We start from the raw sequence: 16,501 nt of genomic DNA, 5'->3' as shown, positions 1-16,501 counted from the left end.
TTTCAGGCTTCAGGAAACCTCAGAGGTCATGTCAACAGGCCACATCTCCCTGCCATGTCCTTAGAAGTCACATGTCACCAGAAGTGACATCATCTAAATACTCCCATCATGCTCTGTTGCCAGTTGCCTCCCAACACCAGATGTGGCCCAGCTGGGTCGGAAACCAGGCTGGGGCAGACAGCTGCTGCTCTGTTGCACCTACCCTCCCAAACACAGCTAAGTTAAAATGAAAGGACCTCGTTGGACTTATTGCTACCACATGCAATGAGCCTTGGTGAGCAAGGATTTTTATGACTGGGGCTTCCTCCCCTTTCCATCCTACCCAGTTGGCAAAATCCTTCTCTGACTGCCAAACTCCAGGGTTTCATTAAGCCCTTGTTGAGAAATCCTGGTTTAGCAAGAACACCGGAAGGCACACTGGGTAAGAGCCAGTTGGTGTAGTGGTTAGGAGTGCGGACTTCTAATCTGGCATGCTGGGTTCGATTCTGCACTCCCCCACATGCAGCCAGCTGGGTGACCTTAGGCTCGCCACAGCACTGATAAAACCGTTTTGACCGAGCAGTGATATCAGAGCTCTCTCAGCTTCACCCACCTCATAGGGTGTCTGTTGGGAGAAGAAAGGGAAGGTGACTGTAAGCCGTTTTGAACCTCCTTTGGGTAGAGAAAAGCGGCATATAAGAACCAACTCTTCTTCTTCTTCCTCGACGAGTGCTTGCACTCAAAAGCTCTTGCCTTTAATAAATCTTTGTTGGTCTTAAAGGTGCCACTGGACTCTGATTTTGTTTTGTAGGGTTATAGTAAGTTGAAGTGGCCAGGAAGGAGCTTTCCTAAAGGGCACAGGGTGGTAGGGTTTGTATGTAGTTTCTCTGCATTGCATTGCTTTGTAATTAGAGTATTTCATTGTTTACTAGGGGCAAAGCCCGTTGTATCCAAGAATACAACGGGCGCTAGAGCTTGGCAGTGGGAAGAGGAAGGGGAGGAGTTGTCCAGTCTGTAAGGGCATGGGGTTGAATGTGTGTGTTGTGTGGGAGGCTGTGGTGGCATGGTGGCAAATGAGGGCATGGGTGTGGAGATATGGGTGTCAAGAACCTGTGGTGTGGAATGTTCGTTGAGTGTGGGAGAGGATTGACCTTTGGGAATTGTGGCATAGTGGTTACAGATGAGCTTTCCAGAGCCCTGTCCTCAGATATGTGAAGGAAAAATCAGACTGGAGATTCTTCTTAGAGGAAGATTACATGGCAACCAATTCCTCCCAGTTCTGCGTCATTTCCCTTCTTGTGTGAATGAGGCCACATTCACCGAAATGCCCCTCTGCCCTAATACACATGGGGTAGTCACAGTACACAGGTGTCCACCCTGTTCCTTCTGTCTCCCATATTTTCACTGTTGGTAAAATGTTATGTGCCCACATGCTTATTTCATGGTTGCTCCTTAGAAGAACGGATTTTTGTACCCTATTGCTTACTACCCAAAGGAGTCTCAAAGAGGTTTACAAACACCTTTTCCATTTGTCTCTCCACAATAGTCAACTTGTGAGGTATGTAGGGTTGTGAGAGATCTGAGAGAACTGGGAATGGGCCGCAGTGACCCAGCAGGCCTCAGGTGTCTCAAAGCATTTTCCAATTGTCTTCCCTTTCTCTCCCCATAGCAGACTCCCCATGAGGGAGGTGGGGTAGCGAGCCTCACAGGGAAGCTGGCAACCCTAAGAGGAAGACTCTCTGTGCACAGCAGTCTTGACCTTAGTAGAGTTTTTATATTGTTTTTTTTATTTGCCTGGCCAAGGTTATTTGCCAGGCCAATGTCATTTCAGTTACTATATATCTCCAGACATTTACTTGTTCTCTATTTACAGTTTCAGCCTGTAAATATTTATTTAGATCTTCCTGCACTTTCCAGACTCACAGGACTGATGCTGGTCTGCCTGTCTGCGCCCCAGAATACAAACATTTGCTGGTAAGGGCTGGCCATAACCCATAGGCCAGGAGGGACACTCCTGCACCACACCCTACCAACTGCAGGCAAAAATGGCTCATTTGAAGGCTGGACTCTGAGGCATTGTATGATTTTGAAGTCCCACCTCCAAACCTCCAGGAATATTTCCAACCCAGGGGTAGCCAACCTACAGGTGTGGCCTGGAGAGCTCCTGGAATTACAGCTTACCTGCAGAGTATAAAGATCAGCTCCCCAGGCAGAAAGGGCTACTTTGGACAGGGTTGTGGTAGAGAAGAAACATTTAAGGCTTCCCACACAGGTTGTTGTTGAATTGAAAGACTTGAGGCCTACTGCACAGGGTTGTTGTGCAGATGAAACAGAAGACAAAAGAGCCAGTTTCTTCTGCAGAATAACGCTGTGCAGTGGCCTCAAATCTGCAGAGAGTTGCAAAGAAGAAAGACACATGGCTTGGCTGTGTCTAACCTCCGGCCAGAGCAGTATTTTAAGTGAGAAGGGGCTTTTCTGTGGCCTCCCTGTCAGGCAACTGTTTGGCAGAAGGGGAAAGTCCCCCTCCCCCCAAAAAAGGAAGGCCCTCAGGCTCCCTTGCGTTGCTCTTGGAAAGGCCTCCCTCCCCTCAGTCAGGGCCTGTCAGAGGATCCTTCGCAGCAGGCCTGAAGGGGGGGGGAGCACTCTGCAGCCTCCAGCCAGCTCTGTCAGAGTTCTGAGGCCATTTACAGTTGGACATGGCAGTTAGGACAGTCTTGGGGCGAAAAGGGCTGGCGCAGCCTGTCCAAGCCTCTGTTCTCATCCCCCTTGGCAGCCCTACTGACCTCTCCCTTTGGTGGTCAGGAGCAGACTGGCAGCCAGACTGGGCTGGGTGAATTGAATTTTGGCCTGTCCTGGTGAGGGGCCAATAGGAAGGCGCTTTGCACGCCTCCCCATTGGCTGCTTGGCCCTGGATGGACACTCGGAGGGACCAATTTGGAGCCGTTTCGTGGCTCCTGATTGGGCCCTCTGAGTTTTTATCCTGGACAGGGCCCGCCCTAACTCCCCCCCAGTTGGCCTTACCCTTTTATTTAATAGGAGCAGTTAAAGAGGAGCGGTTAAAGATGGTATGTCTTACAGTGTGTTGCTTCATCACAGTTTCCCCAAATTTGTGCTGCTCTTTCAACTTTTTGCTATAAAGGCAGACTATAAGTAATATAAATACAACAGAGGGTTGATTTCAAGAAGCCATTGTTGCAATGAGATCATGGATTAGGTGTAAAGATCAAATTGCTCTTAATGGATGAGAAATGTGTTATTGCTGAAGTTGACAGTTTAAAAACAGATACTTGTTGATAGATCTTCAGCTTTATGCATTTGTTCCTCTTTCAAGAAATTCTTACAGTCTTTCTTTAGGTGACCAAGGACAGTTGCCTATTAGGCTGATCCTGCATTGAGCAGGGGGCTGGATTAGATGGTCTACATGGCCCCTTCCAACTCTAGAATTATGTTATTCTAGTTCAGCAGTGGAATGGGCTGCCTAAGGAGATGGTTAGCTCCCCCTCACTGGTGGTCTTCAAGCAGTGGCTGGACAGATACTTATCATGAATGCTTTAGGCTGATCCTGCATTGAGCAGGGGTTTGGGCTAGATGGCCTGTAGGGCCCCTTCCAACTCTATGACTCTATGAAAGAGGAGTGTTGGATCTATAAAATCAATTTGCATCGCAAAAGGCGGCTTGTAGTGGGCTATAAGCTGTGAATTGAATAGCCAATGATAGCCTGATCTTGTCAGATCTTGGAAGCTAAGCAGGGTTGGTTCTTGACAATATTTGGATGGGAGACCAAGAAATTTCAAGGTTGCTGCACAGAGGCAGGCCAATGCAAATCATGTTAGAGTGTATTTTGGCTTGAAAACCCCATGAGGTGTCACTGTATGTTGGCTGTCACTTGCTGGCTAATAATAATAATAGGCTTGGTTGATCAGGCCACGATTTGGATATGTGTTGAATTTGAGGAAGCCACTAGACTAGACTCTTTTACCTGTTGCACTAAGTAAAGTAACAACAGTAAAGTAATGGGAGATAGGGCTTGCTAGCTAAAGTGAAAGGACTGTGGTAAATCCTTCAGTTTTGTCACAGCTCTGTCCACATTTCATGATACGAATAACACACTCTGGGTCAAATGGGGCTTCGGTTGCATTCTGCAAAGATAGGCTTAAGTGAATATTAGTGGCTTCTAAAGTTGAATGTTAAATTGTAATAATTATTTTATTATTCAATTTATACCCTACCCTTCCCAGGGCCTTTCTACGCCATGTAAACTGTTGCAAACTGTTAGTATAAAAGGGACTTTATGGCTGTCACCTTTGTTTTCTGGAATAGAGAATAATTCTACTGAATTCAAAAGATAAGTCTATCAGTTATGATGAATTAATTATCATTTTAAAACATGAGAACAAAGTTGGAGTCCAGCGGTATCTTTCAGACCAACAGAGTTTTATTGACTATAAGCTTCTGTGTGCTTCATCAGACAAATGCTTATACCTTGAATAAAACTTTGTTGGTCGAAAAGGTACCATTGGGCAAACATCGTTCTGTTGCTTAAGAACAACATGGACACACCTGAATCTATTTTAAAGCATGGTCAACATTGTTTTAGAACTGATTTTATTGTGTCTATTTCATGTAATTTTTTGAGTGATTTAGTTTTGCTACACAAAAAAGCAGGCTGTAATAATAAACTATACAAAAGGAGAAAATAATAAAATGATTGACCTATTTATTCAACAAGTTGTACGTAACAAATTTTATCTGATATGCAGCATGTTTAGTTCCCTGCAACTTGAAACTGGTGTTTCTCAGGACATCCAGTACACAACCTTTTTGCCAACCTTTTATGGGCCATTTCACACTGTACACAAAGGTCAAGCCGCTTTTGCCTTTAAATGTACATTCATCATGAAGCTGACACATCTCGCAGCTGCCTGTATGATACGCTGTCACCTTCACACTTTAAAAAACTTAAACGCTACTTTGAACATATGCAGTGTGTGAAAATACCTTTTTAAACCTGTGGTTACAAAAGATATAAGGAAGCAGAAGCTTTGTTAATGTAATCTGTTGGGTTGGGTAAGTTTACTTGAACCTGAACAATCTATGTGCAAACTGCTGCTGGGACTGCTGATGAAATATTTGCTGAGCTTCCAGTGGTTAAGTCGACACAATGGGCAACTCAGCATAGTTTCCTGTTTTAGTAGGGGAGTTCAGAACAGTGGGTTTCAGCAGTTTACTGCATTGGACTTTTCTGCAATTTTTTAGTCCAGTTGCACCTTTAAGACAAATGAAGTTTAAATGGTTTGGTTTATATCTGATGGAGTTTCCATTATGCTAAGAAAGCACCATGGTGTGGCTGCAGAACTTTGTCATGACATTCCTCATCTCCTGGAACAGTACTGTGTGGCCGATAGAGAGGACTTTAGGGATAGAGGGTGCCTACAAGCATGCATCCTTAATTGGAGATATAGAAACATATTTCAGAACTGTGTATACCATATTCATCAGGTCTTCTGCAAGGCAGGCAGAATTCTGGGAAATTGCTGAAGTCCTGGAATACAAAACTGCCTTTCAAGCCATTAAATGAAGTTAAATGACTATCTCAACATGGCACAGTGGGCAGTACTTGCAAACACAGGTTCTTGTCTCCAACTGTAACAATCAGGTGGTAAACAAAGATCCCGCCTACAAGTATTGCTTGACAAAATTGATGAACCAACAGTTTTATGTTGCATCACATCTGGTTGATTAAGTTGTAGATAAATAGGCTGAACTTAGTAAACTCTGCAAAAATGTTAATCTTTACCACTCTTGAGGCTTTTCACTTTGTGAGAGATAAGGAAACTGTGCCTAGTAACTTGGGGATAGTGTTAATTGAATGGATGAGGTTACTAAACAGAGAGCATTAAGAATGACATAGACATGGTGGCCATTGTGATGTTCATGGTATGAGTGTGTATGCACCTAGAATGCAGATTTCTGATAATGAATTGAGGGAATGATGAGTTTTTGGGGAGGAAGCCTTTGCTTCTACCACCACTTCTGATTTGGATTTTGTTCTGAAAGACAGCAGTTCTCTTTTCTAGGTATTCTGTTTGTTGTTCCCGCCTTCTGAGAACAATGAGGAAGATGTTAAGAAGGGAATAGACCAGTACAAGGACTTCAGATTTATTGTAGCAGAGAAAGTCAAGTGTGGCTTGACGAGGTCCCCTAACAGTGTGCTTGATTTTACTTTCCATGAGTAACACTTCTGTAACATTGCAAACTCTTTTTTCATACCTGTGCCATGTTTCTTACATCCAGTTCAAATTGCAAACATGGTTTCAGTCTCATGAACATAATCAGAACAAAGATTTGCAACTACTGGAAGTGTTCCTCTTAGAGATGTTAATAAGGATCAAGTCCTGTCAAAATTCAAGGCTACAGATAGATCTTGACGAAGTATATTCCCTGTGGGCATCAGTAAAAGACCATTGACAGAAATTGGATACTTAGTGCTAGTTTTGACTCTTGAAGATATGCTTGTCCTTGTATTGTTTCCAACATTCTTAGATAAGGTAGATGAGGTGAAGGAGGTGGGGACCCTAGGGGGAAGTGACTTGTCTGACTCTTTAACCAATACAGCACTTTGATTATCAAATGGTAGATGAACCCACAAGAGGTTCAGCCATACTGGACTTAATACTGACCAACAGGCAAGAGTTGGTGAAGGAGGTGGGGACCCTAGGGGGAAGTGACCATGTCCTCATAGAATTCCTTTTGAGATGGGGAGGCAAGGAAGCTTGTAGCCAGATGCGGATGTTGGATTTTCGTAGGGCAAACTTTAATAAACTCAGAGACATGATGAGGGTCATACCATGGACGAGAATGCTGGAAGGGAAGGGAGCATGTGAAGGGTGGGCGCTACTCAAACAAGAGCTATTGCATGCTCAATCAATGACTATCCAAGAAAGACGAAAACACTGCAGGAGCTCTAAGAAGCCTATTTGGATGAACAGAGAACTTCAAGAGGAACTAAGAAAGAAAAGGGAAATGTTCAGGAAATGGAGGGAAGGACAGATTTCTAAAGAAGAGTACCTACAGGTTACTAGACACTGTCGATCAGTCATCAGAAAGGCCAAAGCTGAGAGTGAGCTAAGATTGGCCAGGGAAGCCCACTGTAACAAGAAAAGATTTTTCAGTTATGTGAGGAGCAAACGTAAAGTAAAGGGGGCAATAGGCCCACCCACTGTTAGGTGTGGATGGACAAACTCTAATGGAGGATGCAGAGAAAGCAGAAAGGCTCAGCGCCTATTTTACATCTGTTTTTTCCCACAGGTCAAAGGGTTTAGGCACATCTAGAGATGGCAGTAGCCAAGAGATAGTGTCTGGGTGGCAGGTTGACATGGATAGAGAGGTTGTCGAGAGGCATTTAGCTGCACTAGATGAGATCAAATCCCCTGGGCCGGATGAAATACACCCGAGAGTGCTCAAAGAACTTTCCGGAGAACTTGCAGAACCCTTGTCCATCATCTTCGGGACCTCTTTAAGAACTGGAGATGTCCCGGAGGACTGGAAGAGAGCAAACGTTATTCCGATCTTCAAAAAAGGGAGGAAGGATGACCCGAGAAACTACAGACCAGTGAGTCTGATCTCTGTTGTGGGGAAGATAATGAAGCAGATATTAAAGGCAGCTATCTGCAAACATCTGGAGGACAATTTGGTGATCCAAGGAAGTCAGCATGGATTTGTCTCCAACAGATCCTGTCAGACCAACCTGGCTTCCTTTTTTGACCAAGTAACAGGTTTGCTGGATCGTGGAAATTCGGTTGATGTCATTTACTTGGATTTTAGTAAAGCTTTTGATAAGGTTACCCCTGATGTTCTGATGGATAAATTGAAGGACTGCAATCTGGATTTTCAGATAGTTAGGTGGATAGGGAATTGGTTGAGAACTGCACTCAAAGAATTGTTGTCAGTGGTGTTTCATCAGACTGGAGGGAGGTGAGTAGCGGGGTACCTCAGGGCTCGGTGGTCGGTCCGGTACTTTTTAACATATTTATTAATGATCTAGACTAGATGAGGGGGTGAAGGGACTACTCATCAAGTTTGCAGATGACTCCAAATTGGGAGGACTGGCAAATACTCCGGAAGATAGAGACAGAGTTCAACGAGATCTGAACACAATGGAAAAATGGACAAATGAGAACAAGATGCAATTTAATAAAGATAAGTGTGAAGTTCTGCATCTGGGTCAGAAAAATGAAAAACATGCTTACTGGATGGGGGATACGCTTCTAGGTAACACTGTGTGTGAACAAGACCTTGGGGTACTTGTGGATTGTAAACTAAACATGAGCAGGCAGTGTGATGCAGCAGTAAAAAGCCCTCTTTAAGCCCTTTTAGAGGAGGGCAGGATGCTGTTTCCATTGGCTGCAGAGGAAAGGACGCGCAGTAATGGGTTTAAACTACAACGATATAGGCTCGATATCAGGAAAAAAATTTGGCCCCTTCCAGTTCTTTGATTCTATGAATTTGGGGGCTATGGTCTCAGATGTGTTTTTTCCAATTTGTGTTCTCCTAAACTATATAAACAGGCATTATATTCTTATTTCTTCTATACAGAAAAATGGTTGTCCACTAAACATGCATAGCATATGGCGTACTGCCATATCTCCCTTATTAGTACACCTTCTCCTCTTCAGCCAACGGAAACAGCCTCCTGCCCTCCTCCAAGTGACAACCTTTCAAATACTTAAAGAGGGCTATCATGTCCCCTCTCAACCTCCTTTTCTCCAGGCTGAACATTCCCAAGTCCCTCAACCTATCTTCATAGGACTTGGTCCTTTGGCCCCAGATCATCTTCGTCGCTCTCCTCTGTACCCTTTCAATTTTATCGACGTCCTTCTTGAAGTGAGGCCTCCAGAACTGCACACAGTACTCCAGGTGTGGTCTGACCAGTGCCGTATACAATGGGACTATGACATCTTGTGCTTTTGATGTGATGCCCCTGTTGATACAGCCCAAAATGGCATTTGCCTTTTTTACCGCTGCATCACACTGCCTGCTCATGTTTAGTTTACAATCCACAAGTACCCCAAGGTCTCATGCACACACAGTGTTACCTAGAAGTGTATGCCCCATCCAATTAGTTGTTATGACTTTGTCATATTCTTCCAGAAGTATGAAGAACAAAAATATATTTATTTTAAACATGTATAAATCAACCTGATCATTTAAATCCGAAGGGAATAACAGCAATGTAAAAACAATTTGATAGGACAAGAATAATAACAATAGCTTTAAACACAATCTGAAAACACATAAGTCGTTTCACAAGCAGGTATTTTCTTTTTTTCAGTTCCCCCTTTCTGCCCGTACTTACAGGTAAATTGTTGACCTTAATGTGAGTACATTGGGTTTGATGACACTATAACACTTGTATACGCTTTTGTGTATATGATACAGGGAAATTTGGCTAAATCTATTCACTTGTAGTGGAAAAACTCTTGGATCCCTAGGTGCCAGGTATTCAGGAGTGGAGATAGCTGGGATTTTTGTTTCCAAATCTGCTTTCCGTTGGCTAAGAAAAAAAGGTTGTGACTTCTCAGTGCACTGCATAATAGTTCCATGTGTCTCTCACGAGTCTGATGGGATGACTAACGTGTGGATCCACATGATGTCTTACACAAAAGAGCCTTCTGTGTACAAATTTTGTGCAGTAGCCATTAATTTAGCTAGGAATCCAAATTAAGATGGGGAAATTATTATAGTAGTGTCATCAGGATTTTGAAGCAGAGAAATGCAACCATGTTGGAAAGGGAAAAAAATGTGGCAGCATACTTCTGTGACATAGGTAGGTTCTGTTTATTACCAGGAAGATTTGTTCTCAGTTAGTTTGGCACAGCACCCTATTAGATGTCTGTTTTTGTAGGTGGGGAAGTTTGCAAGGTGTTCAGGATCCATGGGACCAGAAACATGATACTTTCAGGTATTTAAGAGTAATTATCTAGTGTTAATAGACCACTGCTCTTTTTTTTGAGAGACAGAAGTTAATTATTTTTGTTTCAGATATTGCACATTTGCATAAATGTATTGGCCTATGAAACTTTTTTATGGATCCAAAAAGAGGAGTGGTTTAATGTGCTTCCCATCCTTCCCCAGCCCTGCAGCCATATAATCTGCACATGCAAACTCTTCTCATTTAGGGATCAACCATCCTGATTTTGCTTGGTTGCATTTAGTTCCCCCTAGATTTGTTTTCCACTGCAGCTGGTTTTCGGTGGAATGACTCATTTCTGAACTAGAGGAAAGATATATATGTATCAAAGCTTCTTCCCACTGTTTAAAAAAGAGAACACACTGCTAGAGAAGTTGTGCTGATTTTCCACTAAAAATATCACAACCTCTCTTGAAATGTGCTCTTTTTCCCAAGAGTTAGGAAGAGAGTTTGAAACATGTATATCTTTCCTCTAGTTTAGATAGCTGCTGGGTTGGTGGTGTGACCTGTCACAGAAATACTGTAGAAAAGGAAAATGCTGTGGTTGTGTTTTTAAGCAAAACTGTGGGGTGGGTTACCAGCTGCACCCTCTGCACTTGTACTGATCAACATGGATTGTTCTACCTTCAGTTGTCTTCCAGCTTGTGCATGGTAATAACATTTTCTGTTCTCTCACCATATTGACATAATCAGCCTCCTGACATCTTCAGTGTTTGAGAACCTAAAGAACAAATTGATGCTGATGAGTTTGTTACTTCATATAATGTTTGCCTACAGTGACATTTCTGTTTAACACTCTTCTAATTATCCATATTGAACTTTACCCTTTATGTTTTAAGGTATTTATTGGGCAAGCACATGTGGTCTAGTTATAGGTGATGGTTGGCTATCTCGCCACGATCCGCCATGAGCCTACGGGGAGTGGCGGGAAATAAATCTAATTAATAATCTAATTAATACTAAAAATGTCTACATTTTGGGCACTTTCACATACACTAAATAACACACATGCAATCTACTTTCAGTATACTTTGCAGCTGGATTTTGTTGTGTGAAATGGCAAAATTCACTTGCAAACAGTCACTGAAATGGATTGAAACTGCATTATTTGGAGTGTGTGAACACACCCAGAGTGTATGTTTTGACACATAGCCATGAACAGCACCAAAGTTCATGTAATGTTTGTACCTGATACTCTTCCATAACCATTGCTTCACAAGTCACAAAAAGGCCAACATTTGTGACAAACTTTAGTTTGTGAGCTGGTTCATGCCCATTCCTAGTTCCAAAACAAGAAAGCTCATGCTTTCTTTCAGTAGTCTTTATGAGGACCTTAGAGAAAGATATGAAGAGGGAACTGGTGGAAATTACTACTCACCTCCCATTAGTGACTAATTTAATAAGGATCCAATCCTTTGTGGGTGAAGTATAAAAAGAATGCAGAAAATATTGCTTGTACAAATATAGATGTGATTGTCAGAACTGGGTATGGGTGATTTGGTTTTGATAAGCTGAAAAGTACCTGAATCAGTGCTGATTTGAATCACAGAATCATCGAGTTGGAAGGGGCCATACAGGGCATCTAGTCCAACCCCCTGCTCAACGCAGGATCAGCCCAAAGGACTGGGGGTTGGGGACCACTTCTATAGATAATAAATATTTGTCTTCAATGGTTCTCTCAAAAGCTAAAGCTTACCAGTACACTAAAGTGTCCTCCAAAGAACCACCTTTCTCTTGGCATTCATAGATGAGAGGCAGTGATACACCCCTTATTTTTAGTTTAAGAACAGCTTGTAAACTAAGTGCAGTTTGAAGACCAAGATTAACCACCAAGAATGTTTTGGGGTATGTGTATTCAAGACTCACAGCTCCCTTCAACAATTCACAGTCCAACACAGGGAACAGGGGATTCTTAGTATTATCTTATACACATAGGCCCAATATCACCAGAGGATGTGTATGTGGAGGCCTATTGTATGTGTAACTAGTGCTCAATCAGCTTTTGTGGTAGATTCTTAGTTTTGAGCTGGTGTGGTGGTTATGACTTTTGGATCTGGAGGAGCTGGGGTGAAATCCCTAGTATGCTGAGTAGAGGTAAGGCAGTGAACATCATGATCAACTTTTGGGCTTCAGTAATGCAAAGTGGGATTGCAGCTATATGACAGGGGTTTTGATGGGTATTATGTAGCAGATCTATCTTGCAGATAAAATTAAAACCAGACAAGAAACATTACTACCATCTGTTAGGTACAGACACAGTGTTTATCAGATTTTCCAAAAAAGTGGCTCATCACCTTAATTACTCCTGCTTCAGCCAAACTGCTAGGAGTCCATCATGTGACGCCCAAAGGATTTGCACAGCAGTATCTGAGCAAGCCCAAGGCCAGAACTGACAGAACAATCTAAGCCAGAGAGACCCATATCTGATATGACCAGAAAGCTTAGTGTAGTCATAATGCTTATTGTAGTTTATCTCCAAAGGTCAAAGGGGTGCACATACATGCACGGTGCTACAAATTCCCAAACTAAAACATAAATAATTATGTCTGCACAGTGCTGCTGTCTTTAGTGTTGTCTAAACCTTGTATTCAAGCTTTTGCTGTATATTTCTGCCTTTCATTCTGTAAAATTGATTGCCATTTATTTCTGTAGGTGTGAATGTAGATGCAAATGTAGCTGTTTTAGGGTGGAGTGGTTGCACCAGGGATTCTGGCTGTAAATCCATTTGATGTTGTGGGAACTGGTTATCTCCCACTGACTCTGGGGCCAGAGGCACCAGTTGTGCCTTTCATTTTCTGGCCTGGCTATAAGGGATGACATCTGGAGTGTTTTGTGCTCAAATAGGTATGCAGGGGGAGCAGCGGTGCTGGAGGTTAAGAAGGAGCAACAGTCTCTTGATGCCTTTAGAGATGTTGCTTTGTTGTATCTTCATAAAGAGATTTCCTTGAACAAAGTCTGCTAATTGGGAACGATTGACTAGACTCTTACAAGCTTATGCAAAATTGAGCCAGTGATGTATGTCATTTGAATTGTAAGGGGAGTTGTGTAGGTTGACATAAGAGGTGTTTCTTTTTTCAAATCTTTTATCCTGTATTTCTTTTTTTGATGACTTCAAGGTTGCTGATATTAATCCGCGTGAACAATAAACATAGTTTAAAACAGGAAATTGGGAGATCCCTCTCTTTCTTCCTCTTCCCCTGCCGTTATTGTGAGTTGCAGATAGGTTGTTTTCTTCTTGGAAGAGATTGGATGCTACTCAACCACTCTCCTGGGTGATACCTAGTTCTGGTAGGCTTTTGTTTTTCTCATTTTCTCATGCCTAAGCTCTAGGATGTGGATGCAATTTAAAATAAGAGGGTGGATAGCAATTTATCCCAACAGGCCAGTGTCAAAGGTTTTGCTGTCTCTCCCTTTTTTCCTAGCTACTACCCTTTTGAGGTAGAATCATCATACCACGTAAAAACTTGCTGAGCCTCTGAAAAACTTGCTGGCCCTCATGCCCCAGTAGGGTGAGAGCTCTTCCTCCACCGAGGGCCAATCTCCTCCTCCTCCATGAGGAGGAAGAGCTAGCAGAAGGTAAGCCAGGGAGCTGTGGGTGGCCATCTACTTATGCTCCACCCTGCTGTACCATAACCCTGTTGTGCTCCCTGGAAGGCTGATCAGGTGCACTCCTCACTGGCTGTGTCACTCTCACCAGCCTCCTAGCCCCTGGGGGAGGGTGGGGAAGGACAACTGAGCATGCTCCATGTTGCTGTACTCTCGCTGGCTTCCTGTCTGCTGGGGGAGGGTGGGGAAGGCTTACCGGGCATGCTCTGCACCGGTCACTCAGCTTTCACTCGCCTCCTAGCTGCCGGGGCATGGTGGAGAAGGTCTTCTGAGCATCCTCCATGGTGGTTGCACCACTCTACCTTTGTCTCCTATCCATCAGGAGAGCTGAGGAGCCACCAGGGCTGCCAGCTCATTTTTAAAATGGGCTTTCCTGTTAGTTAGAAAATAATCTAAGTTGTGTTTGGGTGTATGTTGGGGGGAATTCGGCATGCTATTGATAAAATTAAAGTTTTGTTACATTATTACATTTTAGGAACACTGGACAACAGCTCTGCCTCTGATCTACAATGAGTGCCAAATCTACTATCTACAAAGAAATTTTTGCTCCTCATGACGAGAGGATGCTTGGAGCAGTCCAAGTAAAAAGGAGAACAAAGAAAAAGATTCCTTTTCTAGCAACTGGGGGTCAGGGTGAATACTTAACCTACATCTGCTTGTCAGGTAAGATAAATGCCTTTGACATCTAGCTCTCCTTTTCAGTTTATCTTTAAAATTTGATTAACTGATGAGATTCTATATTGCCAGAAATAATGTCAGTGCTCTGAATTTTAACCCCTCAAGAAAATTAACAATTATAGGCTTCTACATTCATAAGTTTGAATACATGAAGGAAATGTAAAAGTGGTTATAGAATGCTGCTTTCCATGGTATATTTTCTAGAATTGTTCCTCAGATGTTTCTAGTGTATTTGACAGCATATTATAACACAGGGGTAGTCAAACTGCGGCCCTCCAGATGTCCATGGACTACAATTCCCATGAGCCCCTGCCAGCGTTCCCTGGCAGGGGCTCATGGGAATTGTAGTCCATGGACATCTGGAGGGCTGCAGTTTGACTACCCCTGTTATAACAGATGAATTCACATATTAACATGCTTGTTAATATGAGTGTTCCATCAGGAATTTTTCTTTGTATGATATATGTTTCCCCTTTAAAAATCTGAAGGAAATATTTTGCCTTTTACTTTCTAAAAGATGAACAGCAAAGGAATAAGAATGTTGTTGCTTGGTCATACCAAATATCCATGAAGTGGATCTAGCTCAAATCCAGTCAGGTGCTTCTTGACATCTTTTGCTCACAAGGCAATAGAAGAAGAACAATAGCAGCTAATAGTGGTTAAAAGACCCCTCTCCTAATGTTGTTGCCTTATAAAAAGTTTTCCATGTTGTTAGCAAATTCAGGTAAGTAGGTGTTTTGGTCAGAAGCAGCAGAACAAAGCATGATTTAGTGGCACCTTTAAGATCCACTAAGTTGGATTCAAAGTATGAACTTTCGTGTGCATGGACACTTTGTCAGATTCTATGTTAACAATAGTTAGTGTTTCAGGAACAATGGAATTGTTTGATCTATTCTGCATGGTGAACCTTTTTTCACTTGCACTTTTTGTTTGCAAATGGATTGCAATGATTACATTATTCAGTGTTATGAGTGTCTGCAAAATTGAGAACCTCCCTCCTTTCTTCATGATGATGATGATGATGAGTAGCGAGGCCGCTCCTGGGGCTGAGAGAACGCCATTTTTGGCTTTGGGGAGGGTGGGGGGCGGGAGCCGGCCTTCTCTCGCCCCCGGGAGCGGTCTCGCAAGGCCGCTCCTGGGGCCGAGAGAACGCCGTTTTTGGCTTCGGGGAGGGTTATTTTATTGAATAATAAAATGGGCTTTATTTCTAGTTTTATATAATAAAGAGGAGATTTCGCTTGAGAGTTCTAGTTATCTAAACATTCTTAGATAATCAGGTGCCAGATAACAAACCTTTAACTATAATGCTAATTTTCTGTTGAATATGAGAAAGTGTTGGAAAGGGGAATGCAATTAACTATCTGATTTTTAGCTCTAGGTAGTCTGAGAAATCTAGAACATTGGAGGATTGTAGTACATGCAGTTACCCTAGTAATTTACATCATACTCAAGTAACTTGGCATATAATTGTACTATAAATCTACTCCCTATTAACCATTTTGTTTTGAGGGTATGTTAGTTACTTTCATATTTCCTTCCCACACCATTGTTTTGTACCTTGTGGCTTTGAAAGCTTTCAAATAGGAGACTGTGGAAGGAGTGGGGTATTCATATTTCTCAAAGAATATCTTAAATATAGAACATCAGAAACAACAATCTGCTGCTTCTAGTATATTCGTTGATTGAAGCCATGTTATGTATAGTTCAGCAATCACAGCACTCCTGAATAGACTTAGACCACCACTTATAGATTCAGGAACAGCTGGAGGCAGCTGACTGCTGCTTGAAGGCATGTCAGTCACAACTGATACCTGTTGCCAGAATATCTTTTCCATTGCTGTCTCTGTTGTAACAGCTGATTAGCAGCAGGATATTTGCTCACTGTTCTAGGGTGCCTATTTTTAATTTTCCCTAAAATGCTTCTTGAAATTAAAAAACCTTGGTTTTTATTCTTTCTGGGAAATTCAATTTTGTACTCCCCTATTGTTATGGTTCTCTAAATAATGGAAAGTGTTTCATGCTGATAACATTTGGGGAAGGGAAGATCCTAGAGGAGAGAAACATGAACAATAAGAATATGTATGACTGTGAACAAGCTGCGAGAATTCACAAAGGCTTGTATTGGCAAGCTATAAAGTTAGTATTAAATTTACAACACTATTCACTATTTACCTGTTGTTCTCTAGAATAGCGGTCCCCAACCTTTCTCAGGTCAGGGACCGCCTCCGGAGTGAGGGGAGAGCCGACGGCCCGGGTGCTGCAAAAACG

General features: G+C 42.6%; 1 protein-coding gene across 4 annotated transcripts in view; it reads left to right on the top strand.

The window, feature by feature from the left end:
• Window positions 1-16,501, top strand: part of STXBP6 (syntaxin binding protein 6) — a 131,322-nt gene that overhangs the window by 37,978 nt on the left and 76,843 nt on the right. For 3 of the 4 annotated variants that reach the window (XM_077322993.1, XM_077322995.1, XM_077322996.1), the window contains exon 2: window positions 14,031-14,218. In XM_077322993.1, the coding sequence (XP_077179108.1) occupies window positions 14,065-14,218 (154 nt within the window). In that variant the 5' untranslated portion in view covers window positions 14,031-14,064. Of the gene's footprint in view, window positions 1-13,381; window positions 13,526-14,030; window positions 14,219-16,501 lie in introns of those variants that run through there. The other variant, XM_077322994.1, reaches the window with a different exon arrangement.

This window comes from Paroedura picta, chromosome 2 (genome assembly GCF_049243985.1).
Source record: "Paroedura picta isolate Pp20150507F chromosome 2, Ppicta_v3.0, whole genome shotgun sequence".
NCBI classification, from domain to species: Eukaryota; Metazoa; Chordata; class Lepidosauria; order Squamata; family Gekkonidae; genus Paroedura; species Paroedura picta.
This window is presented reverse-complemented; position numbering and strand designations above follow the sequence as displayed.